At 46.9% G+C, this 24,958-nt stretch overlaps 2 protein-coding genes across 6 annotated transcripts in view; one reads left to right on the top strand and one right to left on the bottom strand.

Annotated features, from left to right (window-relative positions):
- Nucleotides 1-7,031, bottom strand: part of LOC126543063 (golgin-45) — a 153,048-nt gene extending 146,017 nt beyond the window's left edge. For both annotated transcript variants that reach the window (XM_072286322.1, XM_050190216.2), the window contains exon 1: nt 6,847-7,031. In XM_072286322.1, the coding sequence (XP_072142423.1) occupies nt 6,847-6,859 (13 nt within the window). In that variant the 5' untranslated portion in view covers nt 6,860-7,031. The remainder of the gene's footprint in view (nt 1-6,846) is intronic.
- A 200-nt stretch (nt 7,032-7,231) lies between these two features.
- Mo25 (calcium binding protein Mo25) overlaps nt 7,232-24,958 on the top strand; it is a 166,656-nt gene continuing 148,929 nt past the window's right edge. For 3 of the 4 annotated variants that reach the window (XM_050190214.3, XM_055077606.2, XM_055077605.2), the window contains exon 1: nt 7,232-7,386. The gene's annotated coding sequence lies outside the window, so the exon portion shown is untranslated. The remainder of the gene's footprint in view (nt 7,387-24,958) is intronic. The other variant, XM_055077607.2, reaches the window with a different exon arrangement.

Genomic DNA, 24,958 nt, shown 5'->3' with positions numbered 1-24,958 from the left:
GGCAGTCTCTCCTGTGATATGAAGCATTCAAGAGTGCATGTTGGTAGTAAACGCTGATGTCACGGGTAAGCAGTCGCTTGATTTGTTGAACATGACTATCACGCCAGCAAAACTCTCGCGGAAGGTAAACATTTCAGAATACGGCCCCTGGTCGACCGCTGAAGCACCGGTGTCTGGGGAGCCGCTGGAACGCCAGCAGGACTGGTACTTCCATGGCCACTCTGTTGCGCCAGCCAGGGTGGCACACTTGTTTGCACGTCACGTCTTAGAGCAGTGCACTGGCGTCGTCGCTTCTTTTTCGCCCAACAAGGCCTACGAGGCACTTGTGTCTACTGCTCGTTGCCATCGTCCCCTAATGATGCAGGCCACTACTCTGTGCCTCCTAAGTAGCACCGCAGGTGGTCTGCATGTCGGCTCCACACTGTGCCATCTGCCAGCTGCACTTCAGTCGATTATGAACTGGTGGCTTATTTGACAACTGCAGGCACCCATCTGGGTCCTGACCTGATGTACCTTGCCCAGACAGTGTCGCCAGCCTGGGGAACTGGTTCCCTTCTGGCTGCACAATCACTGCACACCTTCTCCTGTAGTTGGAATTGCACCTTTATTTATCTTGCTGAGCAAATCTGGCTTCAGCAAATATAACGCTGTCTTCAGGCGTCGACCCATCAATAGTTCAGCCTGGGAATGATCGGTGAGGGCATGAGGTGTGCTTCTGTATGCTAACAAGATTCTAGCAGTTCTACACTCAATATCCCCATGCTGTGTCTTGAGCTTGTCCTTTACAGTTTGTACGACTCTCTCAGTGGCCCCGTTTGATGCAGGATGGTACGGTGGAATCAAGATAGGACGCACTCCACTATGAGCCAAGAATGACATGTAGGTAGCACTTGTAAAGGCAGGTTCATTGTTGCTCACTGTAACGTCTGGTAATCCATGGCTAGCAAAGATGATGTGGAGGCATGCAATTGTCACCTCTGCTGACGGTAATGGCACTCCGACCACTTCCACCCATTTAGAGTACGCATCCACGACTACTAATAAGTACACACCTTGAAACGGCCCACCGAAATCAATGTGTAGATGTGACCACGCTCTTTCTGGGAACGGCCATGGCACCTGCTGTATTGCCCTGGGAGCTTTCAGATGCATCTGGCAGAACGTGCACCTGCCCACCTTCATAGCTATGGCCTCATCAATGCCCAGCCACCACACGACTACGGGCCACCAACTTCATTTTTTCAACTCCAGGATGGCTCTCATGCAAAAAGTCCATCCAACACTGTCACCCTTAGTCTTGTCCACTGTCACCAAAAAGTCTCATCCAACAATGTCACCCTTAGTGATAGTGACACAACCACCCAGCTCCCCTGTAGCACACAGTCTTCCATCACCGAGAAATCCTCCATTCGCTTTGCAAAAGGCCACCACTCTTGCTCTGGTGGCAAGTGTTCTCCAGACCACAATGCCATACACAAGTACTTTGGCTTTGCTAGGCGTGAGCGCCTAGAGCTGCACAGCCCACTTCACGCTGCCTGGTTTCGAGCGCTTGTCTTGTCGATTATGATTTACAGGTGATGGAGTTGCTGAAGGTGAGCCCAGGCACTGCCTTCCAGAAAGCACGTATGGTCTCAAATCTATTGCAAGACCATAAAGCCCGACTTCCCAGAAATGCTCTGCGGGTGGCACCTTTTGCTCGGAGTTCATATCTAAACAGGTAATTCTGCGTGGCTGCTATCTTTACTACAAGGTACTTGTAGCTGTCGACCCGTTCAACGGGGTCTCCCTGCAGATGGAGTGGTCCTGCGTGATTCTCATCTGCGCCAAAGCGCATTGCACCTGACTTCTGTGCATTAAAGCGTAGCCCGAGAAATTTGCCCTCTTCCAAGCAGACATCCAATATGGCTTGTAGGTCAGAGACACTACCTGCCAGTGCCACAATGTCATATGCGTACAGCGGAGCTGGCATAATGCGTTTGTGGTAGGTCCCTTCCTCCATGTAAGACAAGTCGAAGCCTCGGCTACATTCTGCCAGCCAACTCTCCATTTCAGAGATGGATAGCATGAAGAGCATGGGAGACATAGGGCAGCCCTAAGAGCATTGGAGACACAGGGCAGCCCAGTCTCAGTCCCCTCCGTACCTCTATTGGCCATGTGTTGGGCAACGTTCTGACTGGTGTTGTATAGGTTGCGGGCCGCTTTTTTCATTGCAACAATATGTTGGATTTTTTACAGGTGCTGCTCCAAGAGGGCACATGCAACCGGCAAGTGGAGGCCTCAGGAGAGCACCTGAGATTATAATAAAGGAAGCAGTGCAGGATCTCCAGGGCACCCAAGAGGTAGTGGGGGAATCAAAGGTGGAAGCCGGGTGGCCCGTGGGTTGGGACCATGGAGGTTGAAGCATGCCAGGGGTGTTTGCACAAAAAATTGGCTGTCTGCTATCGCAGACAGCCGATCTTATACACCCCTGGCACGCACAGGCCACAGCAAGCCCCAACCCACAGACAAGTCCAGGTTCTAGCTTTGATGTCCTCATTGCCACTTTGGTGTCCTGGTGGAGCCGCCAATAATGCGAAATAATGACACATTGTTACAACTAGTAAAAAACACGACTGAATAAATATAATTATGTCCAACCACTAACTTGAGACGCTAAGTTCAGCACTACTGCGCCCCACGACTTCTGCAACATCAGTCAGAACTTTGGCGTGTGTTGACCCCTCCCCATTTATTACTGTGCGGTTGTCTGTATATACAGCTTGCAGCATGTGGAGTATACTCCGAGGTATTGCTCATTCCTGTAGCTTCATCCACAGTACTTCGTGTTTAATGGAGTTGTATGCCCGAGCAGTGTACAGGAAGGCCATTACTATCTCTATTAACTGATAAACAACGAAGAGGTTGTCCTCCAGACATCGGCCAGACCTAAAACCATTCTGGAGTTCTCCTAGGACATTAGCCTCCTCAGCAGTGCTGCAGCCAAGCACGGAGTAGGTGACCAAATAGCCTGTATGGAACCGATGTCACTGTTAATGGGCTGTTACTCTCGGGTAGGTCTTTGTCTGTGCCCTTCTTCAATACAAGTCTGATCCTGAATACCCTCCAGCTTTGTGGTATTGATCCACTGCACAATATTGCATTAAATGCATCCTGTATTACTTGCCGCACCAGTTTTCCACATTTCTTCAACAGCAAGGGAGGTATGCCATTCAGTCTGGTGGCTGATTTTCCCACCATGGATTTCAGGGCTCTCCAGCTCCCTTTGCGTAATGGGTTCTTCCATCTCCTCTTTACTAAGTTGAGGTGAGGAGGCATCGAGCAAATAAGGGTGTGTGGGGGAGTGGGATTTAAGCTTGTTAGTCACGAACTTTTCTAGAAAGTGCAGGCACTTGTCACCCTCAAAGTCAGTTGCAGTGGCTTTATCTCTAAGCTTGTTTGTGTGTGAGCCAGCTGTAGGCTGAAGAAATTGAACATATCTCCAGAATTTCTTGCGTGCCTCTCTGCCTGCCGCCTTGAGTTCATTTAGAAACTTTTCATTGATCTCCTTCATCTTGAGTTGTATGAGCTGGGCCATTTGTTTCATTTTTTCCAGGTAATCGTTCCAAGAGTCAAGGATTTTTGGTGGGCCAGACCCTTCATGAATGGCCAGCTTGTGTTGACTACACACCTGTTTTCTTGCCTTTAGAGCTGTTGCAACCTCTCTATTTCACCAACCCTTACATCTTCTGCTTCCATTTCCCATTGAGACCTGCAAGCAGGCTTGAAATCTCACAATGGCAGCCTGCCCAGGGTGGGAACCCAGGGTTGCCAGGCTGGATGACTGCTGTCTCTGCATTACATTTTCCACTGGTTGCATTGTATTCAGTGGCATACAGGATTGCGATACTGGGTCTGGGTCGCGTGCCGTGCCTTGTGAATTCTTCGAGGTAGGGTGGTGCTGGCCCTGGTTCTGCCACAATTCGGTGAGTCTCCTTCCAGGGGTGTTGTGGTCACCTTTGCGCTTGTTTGCTTTCATCTTCAGTTCTAAAGAAGGGTGAACTAGTTCACCCACCCTTGCCGCGACAATGTGCTGTCACAGCATCATTGAGCGCTAGACTATCTTCTGCTTCCACTTTATCTCTCAAGTTGAGAAATTTCGTTTTCGACATTGTGCTCAGCTTCTTCAGCTCTGTATTTAGGAGTGCTGCTCAAGCCTGTTTCTCTGTTTTTCTATTATGTCCCTCTGTCAGTGAGCACTTAACCATGCCTTTCACACACTGTAGCACCTCTTAGTGAATGGTTTGCAACGAAGCATCTGGTTGGGCACCTTTGTTCCTGCCATTCAGTCCCCCGTGAAATAGCACTAGTCGCCTGCGGTCATCGGCGTTCTCCGCTTTGTCACAGTATTGTAGCAGACACTGTGCCGAAGAGACTGTTGCTCCCTTCTTGAAGCAGGTTTTCACATTTATCTCGCCCTTCATTAAGTGTCTAGTGCTTTGGCAAAGTGCAGTGAAGTCTCATCACCACAGATGAGGATTTCTCTGTGGATGATGTGATGCTTCTGTGACTTACGCCCCTTATGAGGATTCGTCTTGTTTACGGTGGCGTTGCCTTAGAACTTGTTTTTGTGGCCATGTGCTGCATTCTGGGAGGTGTTCAGATTTGAGACAGTGCTATCTGTTGCAGGCTTCCTTTTCTTTAATTGCGTTTGAACAAGAAAAGAAGCAGGTGGTATAGTTGGCTCACATATATCTTTAAAGCACACAGACCTGCTAGTAGACAACTAAGTTGCTGTGGCACATTAGCTAAATGTAGTAATGCACAAAATTTTGTCCACCATCACAACTGCAATTCAAACTCGAATCCCTGCAGCTTAAGATGCTAACCACTGTGCTATCGTGCAATCCTTGCGCCTGGTAATTTGTGTAAGGTATAGCGCTCTACACACACTCCGAAAGTGGTGGTGTCTGCATTTCAAAGGCCACAACAGGCAATCCTGTAGCAGACAACAATGCATGCACTGCAAAAAAGTTCTTCTTGAGGCAGCAAATGTCTGCTGCCGTCATAGTTGAGAGGAACCACTGAAAACTGCTTATGTTCTACGAAACCCACAAGATGGAGGCACAAGTTAAGTATCATTAGAAAGGGAACTGCTTTGTACCCATCAGAGCACAGAAATATAGGACGCTTTTATATAATTAAGAATTTATAAAAACTCTAAGCACATTTTTAAATTTCTTTTTAGTTGTATTAGGTTTAACTGAACATTGGGAAAACCAAACATCTCATTAGCACTGTTCGCACACAGCTTCCTAATCTTGGTAAAATTTGTAGCATGTCCTTTGTGTTGGAAATTCATCATCACCCTATGTAAAGGTGACAACAGGACAAAGACCTCCAAAAGGCCCTAAGCAAGCGTATTGTGGGCACACTCACTCCATGCTATGTGAATGCATCCACCTAGTGAGTGCCACTCCACAGTGCACAAAGGACGCCATGGCTGCAACTCTCCGACTGAGAAGGGAGATCCCCAACAAATGCATTGACTCAAGACACAGTCATAAGCCCTCACAGGACTGACCGAGTATGCACAGTTCTGCTTGATAAATCACTGGGGCACCCCATGTTCTGCAGCACTCAGACTGATAAGCTCCGAGAGGCAGAAGCACAAGTTTCACCGGAAAGTGCACTAGCCAAGCTCCCAAAAACTGAGCTTCGCTGTCATGGGCTGAGGCCCTGCTCCCCAACCTGACGTGCCAAACTGCCACAGGCCAATCACGATATGCTCTGCAACCCCAATAACAAGCTTTACTTATTACGTATCATGTTGCCCATCCTAATGACCATATCTTGTAAAACAGGGAAGCCACCATTTAGGGCGCCAATAGAGAGTAACATTTCTTTCCCGCTCCTGCACTGCTTAGTTCCCAAGGAAATCTGGAAACAACGGGAGCCTCAGCCCAGGCTTTGGCAATGTTGGCCCTGTGCTTCTCTTTAATCTATGTGTAGGAGAAAAATGAGTGTAACCTTAGAAAGTAGCACAGGTGTGGCTGCACCTCTGTATAAAGTACAGCAATTACATCAGGTCCAGGTGTTCACAACGGTATTGCCTACCATGGCTATTTACATGGCCTCTTTAACAGCACAGAATGCCAAGGTTGTGAGATTTCTTGTTAATTTTTTTTTTGATCGCGTCATAATCATAAAAATCACTTTTTTGTCAGGATAAAATCAATGTTATAAAATGTTGTTACATTTCCTTATCTTCCCACAGTTCCTAAAGCAGAGGGTTTGACGAAAGGTTGTCTAGTCGTCATGGCAAAAGTGAAAGAACACAGAGCGCAGCAAAGGGTACTGTGGTGACTTGTGACATTAGCGGTTCGTTGACAGTACACACTTACGTCAAATGCATTTCTCAGCAACACTAACAAAATGGTCACTTATGAAGCACCCGCGTACTCATTTGTGGATACCCAAATGATCCCTTTAATGAAGGCTTTGTTTTGTAAAGGTCAACTTGAATGCCCGGGAAACACAAAGTCCATGGAAAAAATGTAGGTGATTTCATCATTGTTCCACGCATGCGGTGCAGCCACCGTGTCCAGAAATCGGGCTTGATGCACATGCCTCGACACAGCGTAGACTGCAGCTACCGTTAGCAACATATGGTAGGATGTCACAAGACGAGTTATGCAGTCCAAGCAACTGCCATCAATGAACTGGTTCAGCGCTAAACGCTCTTGTCGCCTCAATTCTCATTGTTTGAGCTCGTGGCACTAAACTGCCATCCTTGACAAAATGACAAGCGTATAGCACAAGAACGTCATTAACCATGCACAGCCTACTCGCTCTCTGGACTCTACGCACCTGACTCCGACATCCAGGATCATCCAGGATTTCAACTGATGCAAACCTTTGTTAGCACGCCTCTTAGGCTGCTTCACTTTATATTTATTACATTCACTTTGTGCTCTTTTGCAAAAATTGTTGCCTTCCTTACAATGGCCTACTTATTTTTCCGGCCATGCTGTATACGTCTGCTCTAAGTTAAATGGCACGCCGCAGCGCCGTAGCTAAGCTGGCTAAGCGGCTAGCTTGATTAAAGCTGAAAAAAGCTAAAATACGTTCAAATAAAATAAAACTAGTGTTTCTAAACTTAATTTTAGTGCATATTGTTGTACATTTTAGTACTTTGGGATTTTTATTTTTGTTAGTTCAACACTTCGGCTAGATGTTGCGACGTCTATGTCGTTGCTGTTTACGTCAGTCACGGTCATGATGGTCTGGTACTGGGCTCCTTCGGCGACGGTGTGTAGTGGTATTTCAGAACAGCCGTGATTTATTTCGGTGCTACCGATACCACAGTGCTTGTTACCACCTGTCAAACGGTCACTCTTGATTGCAAAGGTGAGACACTTATTACTCACTGGTGCCTCCTTAGACGGGTAAAGGTCCCGCCTCACAACCTTCCCCGATGTCTTTCAAAGACTTTCTGTTGGTAAATACGCTTAGGCTTAGTATGTGCAGGAACCACAGGGAACTAGGCCTCAAGTGCACGCTCGGATCATGCCAAACAAAATTATGAATGTCATCTTGTCGTGACCAGAGTTTGCAAAGGCGTCGCGCGGCTGCTGTCCCGAGCGGCTCCTGCACAGAGCTTTTGTGACCGGAATGCTGCAGCGGATCAGAACCGACGGGAGGCCGCTCGACGGAGATAGGCCTTTCGGAAAGCCGTCTCGTCTGCTACGAGCTGTTTCAGGGGCCATTCACGCGTTTCGTGCTGTGTGACGACGAAATTGGCCCGGCCTCAAGTCTTGTGCCCTTGCGGGGGAGGAAGGCTTTACGTTAACTTAGCATTGTTTTTTTGACGCGCATCACAGGCCTCGCCTCTCAAACAAAAAAAAAAAAAAGAAAAAAGAAACTTTACATCTGGACATCGCAGTTACTCACTGTTTTCCACTGGTGTCAGCGGTGTACATGCTTTAGTAAAGGATCTTGAATGGAATGGAGGTGGAGGCGTTTACTTGGAACTCGAGCCTCTATAAGCACAAGCTGATCGTTGAGCCATTAATATAATACATATATATATATATATATATATATATATATATATATATATATATATATATATATATATATATATATATATATATGCGTGGATTCGCATCGTCATGAGGCAGAGGACGTTTAACGAGTGCCTCAAGAAATGTGCAAAAGACAGCTCTAAGTAAAAAGTGCTCGATGACAACCATAATGCTACCAGATATTTATATACACATACGTTAAAGTGCCTAGACAACAGGAGGGAAGATATACAAACATAACTGACTCGTCAGTGACTACTATGGAAGCTTAAAAAGGAATTAAACGACGACTTGCACAGGCTTTAGCCTTCTGAAGAAACAATTGTACTCCCCATTTCATACCTTTGGCCTTTTTTATGATGAAGCATTGCTCGAATTGGAGTCCAATCCATTTTCTGTGATGCCTTGCTGAGTGGCATGTGTGCTTGCACGTTTAAGCGTGCCTTTTAAAGCGAGTCTTTCTTTGCCCCTTCGTTCGATTTTCTCACTGCTGCTGCTGCGGCTGTCTTGCACTCGGCATCGGGCGTGGTTCAGAGCGTGTATATACATGGAAGGAGCGCGGCAGAGAGGAAAGGAGATATGAGAAAATTGTTTAGGCCTTTGCACCGTGTCGCATATGCACAACGCCCCCTGGAACTCCCTCAGCGTCGCCACATTAGCCTCATGACTGCTGTAATTATCCTTGACCCCCCCAGCAAAAGCATTGCAGAAGCTGCTGCCCTTGCCTTTCCACTAACGTGGAAGTCCAGAGGGAGGCTAGATAGAATGGGAGAGGGGGCAGAGGATTGGCAGAACCGCCGCACTCGAACCGAGGTAATACTAGCCTTGCCACTCTCACAGTTGGGGGGGGGGGGGGGGGCATAGGGAAAAACTCATGAGAGAAGGCAAGGAAACACTACTACGGTATGCTTCTGCTATTTATTAAAAATAAACACCATGCAATTATGTCAAATGGACAACTCATGCAGGCATGCAGAAGCAGAGCTGCATCAAAGCGCACCTGCAGGGGCTAGGGGACGTACTATGGAAGTAGTAGGGCACACGTCAAAGCAACACTTCTGTGCCTGCCGCGGTAGCTTTGTACCGATGTCATTGCTCGAGGTCATGGATTTAATCCTCACCGCGGCAACCACATTTCGATGGTGGTGAAATCAAAACGCTCATGCACTTAGATTTAGGGACACATTAAATAATGCCACAGTATCAAAATAAATGTGGAGTGCGCCACTACGGCATGCCTCATAATCCAATTGTGGTTTTAGCACATACAGCCCCATAATATGCTTCTGCCAGAATGCAATGTGCCATTTGAAACAATAACAGTGCACAACTCTCTCAGAGGTTATAAAACACAGCACACAACAACGCCTCCAACAAATGCATCTCCATGTGTGGTGTGCACAGCGCAAACAGCAATGATGCACGCAAGGTAGCATCAACATCAATTCACCACTCTCGTGTTAGACTAAAGTAAACGTTGAAGAAATTAAACATTCACCATCAACATCACCACTAATTATTGCTAATAGAGGCAAGTAGCAATGATAGCTTTGCCTACATCGATTCCCACAGTGTGTGGGATCCGCATAATTTTTTATTTCTTCTGTTTACCACAAACTTGCTATCCGTAGTGCAAGATCATGCTGTGGTTGTGTGAAAAGGGCAGTGCAAGTAAACTGATACACTCAAGTAGGCTCAAACAGACGAGTACGGGTGTTGTAGCAATTGCATAGGTGTTAAGCATCTTGAGCCCTAGGAAATAATTCATTTGTCAACAGGTGTGCCTTCACATGTGTGGAATGATTTTTATGTTAAAATGTGTTATCGAGGGCAAGTAAAATTCGAACAGCGAAGCATGTGCCTGAAGCATAACTGAAGGTACAGTGCACGCTGTCAGCCAGTCATCCTTGTCCATATGCACACACGCACACGAGGTTTTCACGCAGTGTGTGGAGGTGGCTCATTCTACTGCAATAATATAGCATATAACAAGCATTGTACTTTGTTCAATACCCGCCGTGGTTGCTCAGTGGCTATGGTGTTGGGCTGCTGAGCACGAGGTCGCGGGATCAAAATGCGAAAACACCTGTGTACTTAGATTTAGGTGCACGTTAAAGAACCCCAGGTGGTCGAAATTTCTGGAGTCCTTCACTACGGCGTGCCTCATAATCAGAAAGTGGTTTTGGCACGTAAAACCTCATAATTTAATTAAATTTTTACTTCGTTCAATGCTTGTTTCCTCGCGACGCCAGCACTTGCCGCTATAACGGTACTGGCAATGTAGAAATGCTGCTGCAGCAGGTTGGGTGAGGCATAAAGCACGAAACAGTATTGGGGGCGAGGACTTACGGAGTCGCCATCTGACGGAAGCGCTTCCCTTGCGTAGTATGAGGGATCACGCGGCATGCTCCTCATAGGTTTGACTTACGGCACTCAGTAAAAACACCCTCCTGGACATTTCTGCAAGTACTCTCAAAACGGGGGAAGTTTCTTACTTTCGAAATAATAATCTTGGGCAAACTGAAAGCACAGAATCGTTTACAGACGCTATCTCTTTGCCGAATACGTACAGTGTACGCCACTGCGCGCAATCGCTGCGATGGAGTCTCGCGAACCGGCTTCTTGCGTGAAAGGTAGGCAAACGCTAAGAGCAGACTATGCGAAATATGTTCTTACAGTGGGCTGTCTGTATAACCAAATGGAGCATAACAGAATGAACCCTCAATGCAGCGATCGCACGGCTTCACAGTGACCGACTGGGCATCTCCATGCATGTCCGCGCACAATATTTCGCTTTCGCTGCGAGCGCGTTGTCGCACCGTGCCGTGAGCTTTAGGCTGCAGAATATGAGCATTTGACAGTACACAAGCGACCATTGTTGAGTGGACGCTATTAAAGCTGTTCAAAAATAATTTCGTTATAGAGACTTCAACGCCTACGGCGACTGTGATGTGCCGTCACGACGATTCAATCTTTTTTTTTTTTTTTTTTTCGAAATTCTTGGACGTTTCAATATTATTTCTCAAGTTGCATCGCACTGAATATTTGCTGGTATTCTGCAGCGTGCGATTTCCCGCTGTGTCTGTGTTGTAATCCAATGCGTTAATTCACAGCACAAACATTACCACATGCCATGCTTCTTTTAATGTGCTTCTTACTGCACCTTTCCATTCCACTGAACTTGCCGGTATCTAGCATCAACAAGTTCATAGACCAAACTGTTATGAGATTAGCCGGGCAGTGAGCACGGGTGAGCGTCTCACTGTGCGTTTTCTGCTGCTCACAGAACATGGTAGTCCGGCCGTCGTAGCAGAAATCTTCCTCACGTCTGTGCTTGCTGCATACCCGAGTTGTAGCCGATGGCTGTCTGCCGGTTCTAAGTTTCGCGAACCAAGCTTCACTCAGCTTCTTGTACTGCAGATACGTGTGAATAAGGCTGACACCGGGCTCCGTTGCGTACGTCCGGCACTGCGGCACCGAGCAGTAGTCTATACCATGCTGCACGCCTCCAAAGTAGTCTATACTGTGCTGTAGTCTATACTACAGCACAGTATAGACTGCTGTAGTATAGACTGCTGTAGACTCCAGTAGTCTATACCATGCTGCACGCTTCGAAAGGCAGCCACTACCAATTACAGTGCTTTCAAATGTTGTCAAGCAGACACTCAAGGCGGGAAAGCCTCACCACTTAATCAGAACCGCAGCGCAGGTGGGACTTTCATTTTCAGCTTGCTTCGGCGCTTCTGAAGCAGCCGACGCGGCCGCTGTGCCCATGTGATCCCTCGTGCCACGTCACGCCGACGGTGGCACCAGCTTTTCCAGTGGTGGAGCTCGCCCACAATAGTATAGGCAACATTATCACATTAGGTAAAGCAGCGTGAGAACCATATGTGTGTACACTGTACCTTATGCTTCAGGCACGCATTGTCCCCTAGTTTACAGTCATGGACAAAATGAATGGATCCCTGCTAGCATGTGCCATCGTCACGGCAACTATAGTGAGTGGCAACCTGAAAATTCAGTAGCAGGCACACCGCTGAGGGGGTCCATCTCGAGAGAAATTATTTAGATGCCACTCATGTTCGTTCATTTCCATGTCGTCACAGCAGAGGCAGACTTCAATTGTGGCTTCTCTTGGGAGTTGTGTTTTGGAGTTCCGAGCACAGTATGGTTTTGTAGGTGCAGGTTGTACTGAAGTTTGCTGCGAAGTATAAAGCCATGACTTAAAGGGACACTAAAGCGAAACAATAAATCAGTTTAGACTAATGAAGCGTTGTTTGAGTACCCTGCAGGCAGTCATTTCAAAAAAATTTTTTGATTATTAGATGAGAAAATGAAGGTCCAAGTCACAGTATTTGAATTTCGCGCCGGTACGTCAGCGTGACGTCAGGGATTCCAAAGTATGTTTTCGCATTTGGGCCGCATTGGCTGAATAAAGGTTCCCAAAACTTGCCATGTTTAATATTTGGTTCCTTTAGAACACAATGTAGTCAATCTGTACCGCTATATATAATTATTAGGCCCTAGAAGATGCTATCAAAATCCATCAAAATCCAAGACGTCACAGCCCCCAGGTGCGGGAACTTAAGTAGGCGTCGCCACCCGTATTTCGTTCTTGCGCTTTTTCTGGCATACTAAACGTCTTATCGTTGCAAGAGTGGTGTTTTTGGTGTTGTAGAACCATAATTTACTGATGCAGAAGAAATCATTTTTCACTTTAGTGTCCCTTTAACCAGCATTGGTAGCTGTGCGGTGCACGTGACTGTGCTATATCAGTATTCGCTATGTTCAATTTTTTTTTTTGCTATCACCTCAAGTACTGTGTGAGCTGCTTTTTAATAGTTGTGACATCTCTTGGGTCCGGCTTGAAATTATCAAGGCCATTGAACTAAACTGCATCTTTGCAAACGGCCGAGTACCAATTCACAGGTGGCCAACATATGTTGGAAAGGTAAACAATGGCCTACACTTCAATCGTTGTTAACAGTAGTGCATGCCTACCAATCTTTATATTTGTTATAGGGACACCAATAATCTTGTGATTTGTTTGCATCCCGTTTAGAACAAAGCTGATTTCAAAAGGAATATGAGTACAGTCATGTACCAAATTTTTAAGATGTGTTTTATTGCCTTGTATTTGGTACCTGCTGCTCCACCACCCACACTATGGAAACATGTATTACACTGAAGGAATTTCAGGCACCCTTACGTGAACATTCTATAAGCTTGAACATTTCCATTTTTCAGTGCCACAGATTATAGTAGCTGCAACTCCACAGCTTTGGTTGCACTCTGCTGCTGAGTACGAAGTTGTAGGTTCAATTCCAAGTCGCATTTCGATTGGGGCAAAATGCAAGTACGCTCATGTGCCTCTTCAGGTTAATTTGAAAACATGCAACATAAAGGCAATGCACTCTAAAAAAAGTTTACACCCATTGGGGCTTATCTTGTGTCCAAACAATAATCGTCATCTGCCTTGCTTGCGTTTCCTCTCGAAAACTCGGCGCTCACTACTTTCCTGTCACTACTTTCCAAGGTAATTGCAAATACAATCAGGAACACCTTAGACTTCTGTCAACCAAATGACCAGGCAGGATTCCGTAAAGGCTACTCAACAATAGACCATATTCATACTATCAATCAGGTGATAGAGAAATGTGCAGAATATAACCAACCCTTATACTATATAGCTTTCAATGATTACGAGAAAGCGTTTGATTCTGTCGAAACCTCAGCAGTCATGGAGGCATTGCAGAATCAGGGTGTAGACGAGCCGTACGTAAAAATACTGAAAGATATCTATAGCGGCTCCACAGCCACTGTAGTCCTCCATAAAGAAACCAACAAAATCCCTATAAAGAAAGGCGTCAGGCAGGGAGATACGATCTCTCCAATGCTATTCACAGCATGTTTACAGGAGGTATTCAGAGACCTGGATTGGGAAGAATTGGGGATAAGAGTAAATGGAGAATACCTTAGTAACTTGCGCTTCGCTGATGATATTGCCTTGCTTAGTAACTCAGGGGACCAACTGCAATGCATGCTCACTGACCTGAAGAGGCAGAGCAGAAGGGTGGGACTAAAAATTAATCTGCAGAAAACTAAAGTAATGTTTAACAGTCTCGGAAGGGAATACATCTACTTAGGACAGGTAGTGACTGCTGATCCGGATCATGAGAGTGAAATAATCAGAAGAATAAGAATGGGCTGGCGTGCGTTTGGCAGGCATTCGCAGATCATGAACAGCAGGTTGCCATTATCCCTCAAGAGAAAAGTATATAACAGCTGTGTGTTACCAGTACTCACGTACGGGGCAGAAACCTGGAGGCTTACGAAAGGGGTTCTACTTAAATTGAGGACGACGCAACGAGCTATGGAAAGAAGAATGATAGGTGTAACATTAAGGGATAAGAAAAGAGCAGATTGGGTGAGGGAACAAACGCGCGTTAATGACATCTTAGTTGAAATCAAGAAAAAGAAATGGGCATAGGCAGGACATGTAGCGAAGAGGGAAGATAACCGATGGTCATTAAGGGTTACGGACTGGATTCCGAGGGAAGGGAAGCGTAGCAGGGGGCGACAGAAAGTTAGGTGGGCAGATGAGATTAGGAAGTTTGGAGGGTCAACATGGCCACAATTAGTACATGACCGGGGCAGTTGGAGAAGTATGGGAGAGGCCTTTGCCCTGCAGTGGGCGTAACCAGGCTGATGATGATGATGATGACGACGACTTTCCTGTCGAGGATGCTGTGTCAAGCTGATAACACGCAAGCCGTTCATGACTAGAAAGTACTGGGCTCGCAGTGTTAAGAAAAAATAAATGTGGGCAAGAAAGATTACAATTGTTTGACTGACGGAATAAACTTTATTGAAACCAGCAAGAGATGGTGGCTGGGCCTAGGCCTCCCACGTGGGGACGTCGAGGTGTTGCCTCTTCGCCGCCTCGCAGGCCTGCTGGGTCGCCCAGAGTTGGTCATCAAGGTTGGAGCTACGCAGGGCAGAGTGCCATCTCGACGAGAGGGTCGTGGGGTTAGTGTCGGGGTATTGGTGTGTACAGTCCCAAAGCATGTGTGGAAGCGTGGCTGGCTGTGTCTTGCAGATATGGCACGTGGGATTGGGGTAAATGTCTGGGTAGATCTTGTTGTAAAGTTGTAACGAGGGGTAAGTATTGGTTTGTAGCAGGCGGAAAGTTGTAGCCTGTGCTCGGGATAGTTTGTTGTGTGGGCCGGGGAAGGTTCTACGCTCTAAGTAGAAGGACTTCACAAGATCATTGTAGCGTGTCAGGCGATCCCTACCGGTGGGGGCAGCCTCCTCTTCTCCCGCGCGGTTAACTAGGCCTCGCGCTAGGGAGTGGGTAACCTCGTTGAGGTTGGGGAGGTGCGGATGGACGGCGCCTGCATGAGCCGGGAACCAGACGAGTGTAACCTGATGGTCGGTTGAGCGGGGTGCTTGTTGCAAGATGCGCAAGGCTTGGTGAGAAATACGGCCGTTGATATAGTTGATAACGGTGGAGCGGGAATCAGAGACGATGGTATGGCATGTTAGGTCCAGTGTGGCTAGTGCGATGGCCACTTCTTCAGCTTCCTCAGCGTGTGGGGTTACTAGGCTGATAGCATGGTGGAGAGAGCCTCCACGCGTGGTGACGGCTGCAAAACGGGGACCGTGGGGATATTCGGCGGCGTCGACGAAACTCACCGTCGTGGCGAGTAAGGGATTTGGTGAGAACCGTGGCACGTGCTGTGCGACGTTCGTGGTTGTATTCGGGGTGCATGTTTCTGGGGATAGGGTCGGTGTGAATCCAAGCTCATATGGTGGAGGGGATCTGGTGCTTATGGCCGTGTTGATGGTGGTAGGTGATGCCGTGCGAGGTGAGGATATGGCGACCCGTCGCTGTGAGAGTGAGTTTCTCCAGCTGAGAGCGACATTGGGCCTCGATGAGCTCGTCTAGTGTGTTATGGACGCCTAGTTGAAGGAGGAGGTCAGTGCTGGTGCAACCGGGGAGGCCGAGGGCTTGTTTATAGACACCGCGTAGGAGGATGTTGAGCTTGGTTTGTTCAGCCTTGTACCAGTTTAGATACGCAGCAACGTAGGTGATGTGGCAAATTACGAATGACTGGATTAATCGGAGCAGATTCTCCTCTTTCATACCCCCACGGCGGTTGGAGACCCGCTTCAAAAGTCTCATGGTGTTGGCTGTATTCATCTTGATTTTGGCAAGGGCCATGCCATTCGCTCCGTTCGCCTCTATGAGCAAGCCGAGCACACGGATATTGGTGACGAGGGGTATGGGGCTGCCATCCGTGAGATGAAGCGCAATGTCATCGTAATGGCGTTTAGCGGTGGAGTATTTTGGACGGCGACCACGGAGAGAAGGCCTGTAGAGGAGGAGTTCGGACTTCGCTGGGGAGCAGCGAAGCCCCATGCCTTGGACATGAGTCTCGACTGTTTCAATGGCGGATTGTAGTGCCGTCTCTATTTCGCCGTCACTGCCTTGGTGGGCCCAGATGGTTATATCGTCAGCGTATATGGTGTGGGTGACACCGTCCACTTGCTGCAACTCCTTGGCAAGACCGATCATGACAAGATTAAAAAGCATTGGGGAGATAACGGAGCCCTGGGGGGTTCCCGAGCTGCCCAAAGTCTGGGCGTCGGAGAGGAGATCCCCCACCGAAAGGAAGGCCGTGCGATTAGAGAGAAAGTTTCTGGCGTAATTATAAGCGCGCGCACTGATATTAAGGCGTGAGATGCGGTCAAGAATGGTGGAATGGGCTATGCTGTCAAAGGCTTTTTCGAGGTCGAGGCCGAGTATAGCTTTAGTATTACGTGTTCTACCTTCTAGTATATGGTGCTTAAGTTGTAACATGACGTCTTGGGTCGACAGGTGGGCCCGGAAGCCAATGATAGAGTGAGGATACGCTGCAGTGTCTTCCAGATGGGTGTTAATTCGCGTGAGGAAGGCATGCTCCATAACCTTTCCCACACATGAGGTAAGTGAGATGGGGCGAAGATGATCAAGGCTAGAAGGTTTGCCAGGTTTGGGAATAAGGATGACCTTTGCTGTTTTCCAGGCCGGCGGAATGGCACCATTACGCCAGCAGTCATTGTTATAATCTGTCAGGTGGGTGACGGAGGCATCATCCAGATTACGGAGGGCTTTGTTAGTGATCCCATCGGGGCCAGGGGCAGAGCGGCTGTTTAATTTATGCAGGGCGGCTTGGATCTCCGCGACACTAAAGTCTTCGTCCATTGGGGGGTTGGGGGCCCCGGTGTAGGAGCCATGAGGTTGCCCTGGGCCCACGGGGAGATACTTGTTGGTAAGGTAGTCTAAGACTTGGGCGCGGCCCTGTTTCTTCATTTCTGTATAGAGAAGTTTAGTGAGGCGTTCTTGTTGGGAAGAGCGGGTGGCTTGACTATCGAGGAGGTGTCTGAGAAGCTTCCGAAAAGAGGGACAGTGGATCTGTCCGTCAGCAGTATTGCACAGTTCAGTCCACTGCTGACGGCTCAGAGTGAGGCAATGGGCTTCGATTTCCCTATTGAGCAGAGCTATTTTAGCGCGGAGGCGCCTGTTGAGACGTTGCCCCTTCCAGCGGGATAGGATGGATGTTTTAGCCGCGAGGAGATGGGCCAGTCTACTGTCCATACGCTCGGCGGGGGCATCGGTGGTAACGGTGTGCGTGGCTGCTTTGGTATCGGAGTGGAGATTTCGGGTCCATGCATCAATGTCCGCTATGCGTTCCGCGTGCTGGTCAGCGGATCGATGCTTGCGAAATGCATCCCAGCCAACCCAAGTGAACTCACGGGGTTTGGCAGTAACTGCAGCTATCCGAGGGATAAGTATGGCAATTATGGAATGGTCACTACCGAGATCATGTTGTGTGTTGCTCCATTGGGCGTTGGTGACGTTCTTGGTAAATGTCAGGTCGGGGGTCGTGTCGCGGGAAGTGGAACTACCGAGGCGTGTGGGGAAGGTGGGGTCTGTAATGAAAGTGAGGCCGAGGTCTTGGGAGCCTTTCCAGAGGTTTTGAGCCGCCGTCGTCGAGTAGCCATATCCCCATACCGTGTGGGGGAGATTGAAGTCTCCACCGATAACGAGGGGGTTGGTGCCAGCTACGTTAAGGGCCTTCTTGAAGAGGGTGAGAAAACGGCTTCGAACTTTGGCAGAGGGATGGCTGTACACGTTAAGGAGAAAAATGCTTTCCTTACGTCTCCTGGTGGGGATAAGTTCAACGAGAAGGTGTTCGATGTTTCGGTCGTGGAGATTGTGTTCAATGGCGGTGATTCTCTTGTGGACGAAAGTGCAGAGGCAGCGAGAAGCATGTGGCGGGATGAAAGGTTGGTAACCTGGGAGGGTGACCAAATCGATATGGGTTTCCTGAATCATGATGACCTCCGGTTGGCGGGTGAGGGTACGAAGGTGTTGGCGGATGACTGGCTGTTTGCGGAGATAGCCTCGGCAGTTCCACTGCCAGATAAGTGTATCTCTGTTAGTGTGGGCCATGATGAGGATTGGGGGATGCCGTCATGGACAGTTCCGGGGTTTCGAGGGCAGGGGGAGCGGGCATGGGGAGAGTTTGTAGGTGGGCTTCAATGTTTGTGACGCGCTGTGCCAGGGCGAGAACGGCGTGTTGCATGGATTCGACTGCGTTCTGGAGTGTGTTCATCGTGCTTTGAAGTGAGACTAGCATGTCCTTAACCTCTGAGCGCACTTGGCCCGTGGCTCCCTCTTGGAGGGCCTGCTTTTTGGGGGCTGGTGTCAGTGGAGCGTCGTGGCTAGAGGAGGGGGACGCTTCGGCGGGTGGTGTAGGAGCGGGGGCCGTGGATTGTTTAAGATCGTGAACCTCTTGCGAGAGCTTGTGGATTAGGTCGCGCATAATGGCATTTTCTTTTTTGAGGAGGGCTATTTCTGCGTTATCATTGGTGTTCATGGACTGTGGAGAAGGTGTGGTGCGACCCTCTCGCGAGGCGCCCTTAAGGGCTTCTGCGAAGCTCACCTTGTTAGTAGGAGACTTGGCGGGTGGGGTAGAGGTAGATCTGGATCGGGAACGGCGCTGTCTTGAACGTGAAGGGGTCCGGGAACAATGTTGCCTCGAGCGTGATGGAGACCGGGATCTGGAGCGGGGCTTGGAGATCAAGGGCGGGAAGTCGCTTTCTTGAAGGGTGGCTTGCATTGCAGCTCGGTGTTCCCCAATGCGCTTGCAAATAACGTACGGTGTCTTGTAGCGAGCCGTACACGATTTGTCCGCTGTAAGATGAGCGCCGCCGCACAGTGAGCATTTGGGGTTACACGTGTGATCGGGAGGTCGGTTGCGGACTCCGCAACCTCGGCAGATCTTGTTATTGGGAAAAGGGCAGACATCCATGCGGTGTCCAAGGCGGCCGCATTGGTAGCAAATTTCTATTTGCTTGCGGAATAATGAGCATGGGATTAAAGTAGCTCCGTACCGGACCAGATATGGCACGTCGGGGCCACTGAAGGCGATAACAACGCTGGTTGTCGTTCCAATGCGTTTTGCGGCTAGTGCGAGGGGGTTGCGGGTATTGACGATATTGGCGTTGATTTGCTGTGGGGTATCAGAGAGGGGGATTCCACGGATGACTCCCTTCGTGGTGTCTTCGGCGGCCGTCTCATACGCGTTAACATCGTGCGTGACCCCATTGACTTGAATGGATTTTATGCAGACATACCGGTCGGCGTTCTGCAGACTTGGCGTACTGACAACGACAATGTTTTGTTGAGTGTTGGGGCACACGGTGTCTTGTTGAATATCTGCTGGGCTGAGCTGTGCGGCTTGGAGAACGGCTGTAGTCACGGTAGGACCACCAATTTTGGCGATGTTGAGGGTACCCTTGGGGCGAATGATAATCTTGATTTGGTTGGAAGGTAGTGGAGGCACGCATCCAGCCTTGAGAACTTGTGCTTTGACTGGTGGCCTGGTCTTGGAGCGAGTGCAATTGTTTGGGGACAAAATTCAAGCCAAAGGGTGTAAACATTTTTTAGAGTGTGGTACACATCATATTCAGGGGCGGGGAGGGGGGCACCCATGACAAGAGAGTTCCTTCAGGAGGGGGGGGGGGGGGAGCTGACTTATGCATTGTGTTTTAACTGTTTAACTGGCCTGAAGGCCTTCTAAACTCATCAGTGCGAATAAGCTATTCCAACATTGCAGTAAGATATAAATTAAAGTTTAGCACATTTACACAGCAGTGCTTCTGCTAAGCAGCGCCTACATAAAAACAGTATTAAATAAAGAAAAAACGGGTACCCAGCAGCAACAAAATAGCATTAGTTAAGCAGATCACAGCATAGCTTCAAAAGAGTAATTTCACAACAGGAGAGAGCTAACACCACTAAGAAATTTGAATATCAATTGCAACTTTTATAAAGCATCTAATATCTTTAGCACTAGCATCTAGTATCTTTAGGCATATAGTATGTCTTTTTTAAGCCATGTTTCGGTAATTGCCAGAATATCGGGTTCATGTTCCAGTACTAGAGCCTCAATGTCCGTTATTTTATTTAAAATGCTTCTTACATTTACGTTATCTTGAATTGTTCAGAAGCACTGTGACGTCGTCAATCGTTGTTACCGTGCTTGTCATCTCTTTCGGAAGGTGCCTTACATATGTACCTCAAATTGGTAGCCTCATTCCAACCATACACCACATCATTTATTTTCATCTTGTCAAACATAACTTTCATCTTGATCCCCCTTTTCCTCTCCTCAGAACTAGAGTTCCATAGCCATTTGCTGATCTCGACAATTCGTTTAGAAAAGTCTTCGTTAATGCTGATGTCCTTGCCCCGGAGCATAAAGCAGTTTTGCAGGATTTTGGTTTTATCACGGAAATCTGAAAGTCTCAAAATGATTGCCCGATCTTTGCCATCCTGTCGCTTTCCTAAGCGATGAATCCGTTCGACTGAATCAATTTTTAGCTTTAAGACTGTATGAAAAACATCAACATTGACCTTCTTACATAATGCCTCTTCAGTTTCATTCACATCTTCCCTTATCCCTCTGATAATGAGATTTCTCCGCAAGCGATTTTCAAGGTCGTCAATTCGTTTGACGAGAGCATTACTGTCAGGATTTGATTTAAGGTCCAAGTAGTCAACTCTTTTACCAAGAGTTATCATTGCAGCTTTAGTTTCATTGGCAAACTTCTCAAGGTTAGCAAGCCTGGTTGGGGCTTCGCCCAAGATCTCTAATCTTTCCTCTATTTTCGAAAGCCTGCCCTCTACTCGAGCCTCAAAAGATGCTTGATTTTTTTCAATATCAGTTACTTTTTCCAAGACCGCCCTCTGTGTCTTAATCATCTCGTTAAACATTTCTTCAGTGATAGGACCGGGATTTTCTTCAACATCTCCCGAGCAGGCCATTAGCAAACGAGCAACGGAAAAACACTCAGATATACAACATAAGATAGTATGTGGACACGGCAACATGACTAAGCATAGAAAATCACTGCGAAAGCCATATTTTCCATCACCAACCTGCACAAGGAGCGGGAAAGTCGGTGACATTGCCACGGCAGTATGCCATGCCTCCAGGATACAAAATCGTGAGAAGAGACCGCGAAACAAGAGCAGGAGGAATTGCCTTGCTAATTAAAGAATGTATATTGTTCAGTGTTCTCCCGCATGTCACTGATGTCGAAGCTGTTTGGATTAAAACCAAACTTAATAATCGTACAGTATTTATTGGTGCTATATACAGACCACCAAACTCTCCAGTGAATGTGCTCATTAAACTGAGAAGCTTTATGGACGCACACCTAAAGCATGAAGACAATATTATTTTATTAGGGACTTTAACCTTCCTGGAATTAATTGGTCGACCCTTTGTGCAGAGGGAAATGACGTCCCTAATTGTGAACAACTACTTGAGATCGCTTTCTGTTATGATTTGACTCAGGTCATCTCAGCTTGTACGCGTGTGGGTCCAACTACTTCCTCAATCCTTGATTTAATATTCTTATCTGGTTGGTTGCTCCCATTTGTTAACATGTGTGAAATTGTTGAAGGTCTCTCTGATCATAAAATGGTTATGATGTCACTAGATGTGTGTGCTAATATCATGTTGAGAATGAGAAACTCCTGATACCAAACTTCAAAGCCGCCAATGACCTGGCAATACTGGAACATCTGGAGCAGTCATATTATTCTTTTTTGGAGTTGTGCAGATCATCTGGTACTACTGAAGAACTATGGAAATTTTTCCATGATATGACAACATTTTGCATACAACATTTCATTCCTGAATGTTCTAAACGTGTAGGAAAAAGAAACCCCTGGGTAACTCGGGAAATAATACACACAAAAAGAAAACTTAAACGCATGCGAAAGGCTTGCACCATCCGTCCTAGTATTGAACAGAAACATGACATTCATCTTTTAGGTAAAAAGCTCCGGCATAACCTGAAGACATCTAAAGATAACTTTTATAACTCCACACTGAAACGATTTCTCAAAGAAGCCCCAGATAAGTTTTGGAGGTACTTGAATCCAACGGCTAAGTCGTGTAGCATGCACACAGACAAAAGTAGCCAGGATCAAGCGGAGGCATTTAACTCCTTCTTTTCCTCAGTTTTTACCATCGATGACGGTATTTTGCCTACCATCAATGATTATGCAGACAGACTTCCTATTCAAAATATCAAGATTACAGAAGAGGGCGTTTTCAATCTCTTACTTCACGTTAATATTAAAAAAATTCCCGGTCCGGACGAAATCCCCAATGAATTTCTTTATAGATATGCCGAATGGACATCCAAGTTTTTAACACTAATTTTTCAATCATCCATTTCTAGTGGCTCGTTTCCCATTGCCTGGAAGCGCACAAAAATTGTGCCCATACATAAAGGTGGCCCAACCTCTGGCACTAGCAACTACCGACCGATATCGCTCACGAGCACCTGTTCTAAAATGCTAGAACACATCATGTCAAAGCATCTGCTCACCTATTTAGATGAACATAAATTAATTTTTCCAGGTCAACATGGCTTTCGCAAAGGTTTGTCCACCGTCACTCAGCTTATTGAATTTGTGCATGGGGTACCCCAGGGTAGTGTCTTAGGGCCCCTTTTATTCTTAGTTTTTATAAATGATCTGCCAAATGACATCACTACCCAAATAAGAATGTTTGCCGACGACTGCATATTGTACAAGAGAATAGTCACCACGTGATCAGGCCGACCTTAAGCTTAACTTACAAAAAATTAAGAACTGGTGTGATCGGTGGCAAATGCAGCTTAACGCAACTAAATCGGTTTTTATGTCCATCTCTAGCAAAAAGAATATTTTAAATTTCTCATACAGTATCAACGGTCATGAGCTTGCTCGAGTTAAACAACATAAATACCTAGGTCTTATATTTACACCCGACTTGCGTTGGAATCTTCATGTAAATGAGCTTTGTGCAAAAGCTAACAAAGTATTGTGGGGGCTGAGACGTAATCTGCACTGTGCCTCCCCTGAAATTAAAATTATAGCTTACAAAACCCTGCGAAGGCCTATAATTGAGTACGCAAGAATAGTATGGGATCCCTACACCCAAAGTAACTGTCTAAAACTAGAGAAGGTCCAGCGCCTTACTTCTAGGTTTATATTTAATAAATACCGCCGTTTTCACTCTCTGACTGAATTACGTAAACTTGCAAAGCTTCCACCTCTGCAAAAACGTATGGAGTATGAAAGGCTTAAATTCCTGTTCTTAGTAATCCATAACCATGTCAAAATAAGATACGACAAGTACTTCCAAATCAAGACACAGGAAACATCACAGCACAGACACAGTATGTATATACCTCCTCCCACAGTGCACAATGACTGCTTCAGGTATAGTTTTCTTCCCAGGGCAATTCAGCAGTGGAACTCTTTGCCTGACTCAATTGTCCAAATAAAATCAGTTAATGCATTCTTGGAAGCAATACATATTCTTATGTACCCTGCTACACCCTGATGTTCTGTAGTAATATTGTGACATAATAAGTCAAAATGTGCTGTGTAATTATATTGTTAATGTGTTTCATATCAGCAGTGCTACTTCATTTTATTTTTTTATTTTTTTAGTGCATTGTTCAATTGCACTAATGCACTTTTCTGTTTATGTATGTTACATCCACTCCTGTAATAGCCCGTCATGGGCTGACAGTATAAATAAATAAATTAATTAATACACCCTTGTGGCACTGGCTGGTGATTCTAAACGTTAGAAATGGGAAAAAGAATAACAAATAAGTATATGTGAAAATAATAACAAAAACAAATGGAAGAAAGGAAAGAACTGCAAAGATAGAGCACGCAATAGACAGTGTCGCATTTGGTCACACAGTACAGCAGGTTTCACAAGCTAGGCCACCGACATGGCCTTGGACAGCACCCTATATGGAGTCTCTTTCAAAAGAAATTACAGGGACCGAGGAGGAGGAGAAAAAAAACTTTATTTTGCCAAGGAATTTGGGACCTCCCAGACCCCTTGGGTCCTCGCACGACCCCACTGCACTCAAACGTTCATGTTTAACATGTCCATGACGCTGGCAGCCCAGCTGGCGGCAATCTTCTGCCTTGCCGGTTCCGTGGAGCGCAGTGAGATCTCCCAGTCCTCCCATGTATGGAGGAAGGTTTCGTCACAACCACAGATGCCAATGCCTGCTCTGTGACAGTACACGACAAAACACGGCCGGGATTTATTTGATGGTGAAGCAGCTGTTTCAATACCGGTATAGGTATCAGTCCTACGCCCGTGATGCACAATTTTTCTGTGAATGCGCCACAGAGATACAATGGGGTATCATTGTACTGGCATACTAGTGCAGACGTACATGTCGATTGCTGTGCGCAGCATCAAACCTTTCAACAACATGCTGAAGATCTATCTTATCGGCAAGAGATCGCT

This window comes from Dermacentor andersoni, chromosome 2, assembly GCF_023375885.2.
Source record: "Dermacentor andersoni chromosome 2, qqDerAnde1_hic_scaffold, whole genome shotgun sequence".
Lineage (NCBI taxonomy): Eukaryota > Metazoa > Arthropoda > Arachnida > Ixodida > Ixodidae > Dermacentor > Dermacentor andersoni.
The sequence above is the reverse complement of the archived record's forward strand: the minus strand, read 5'-3'. Positions and strand labels throughout refer to the sequence as shown.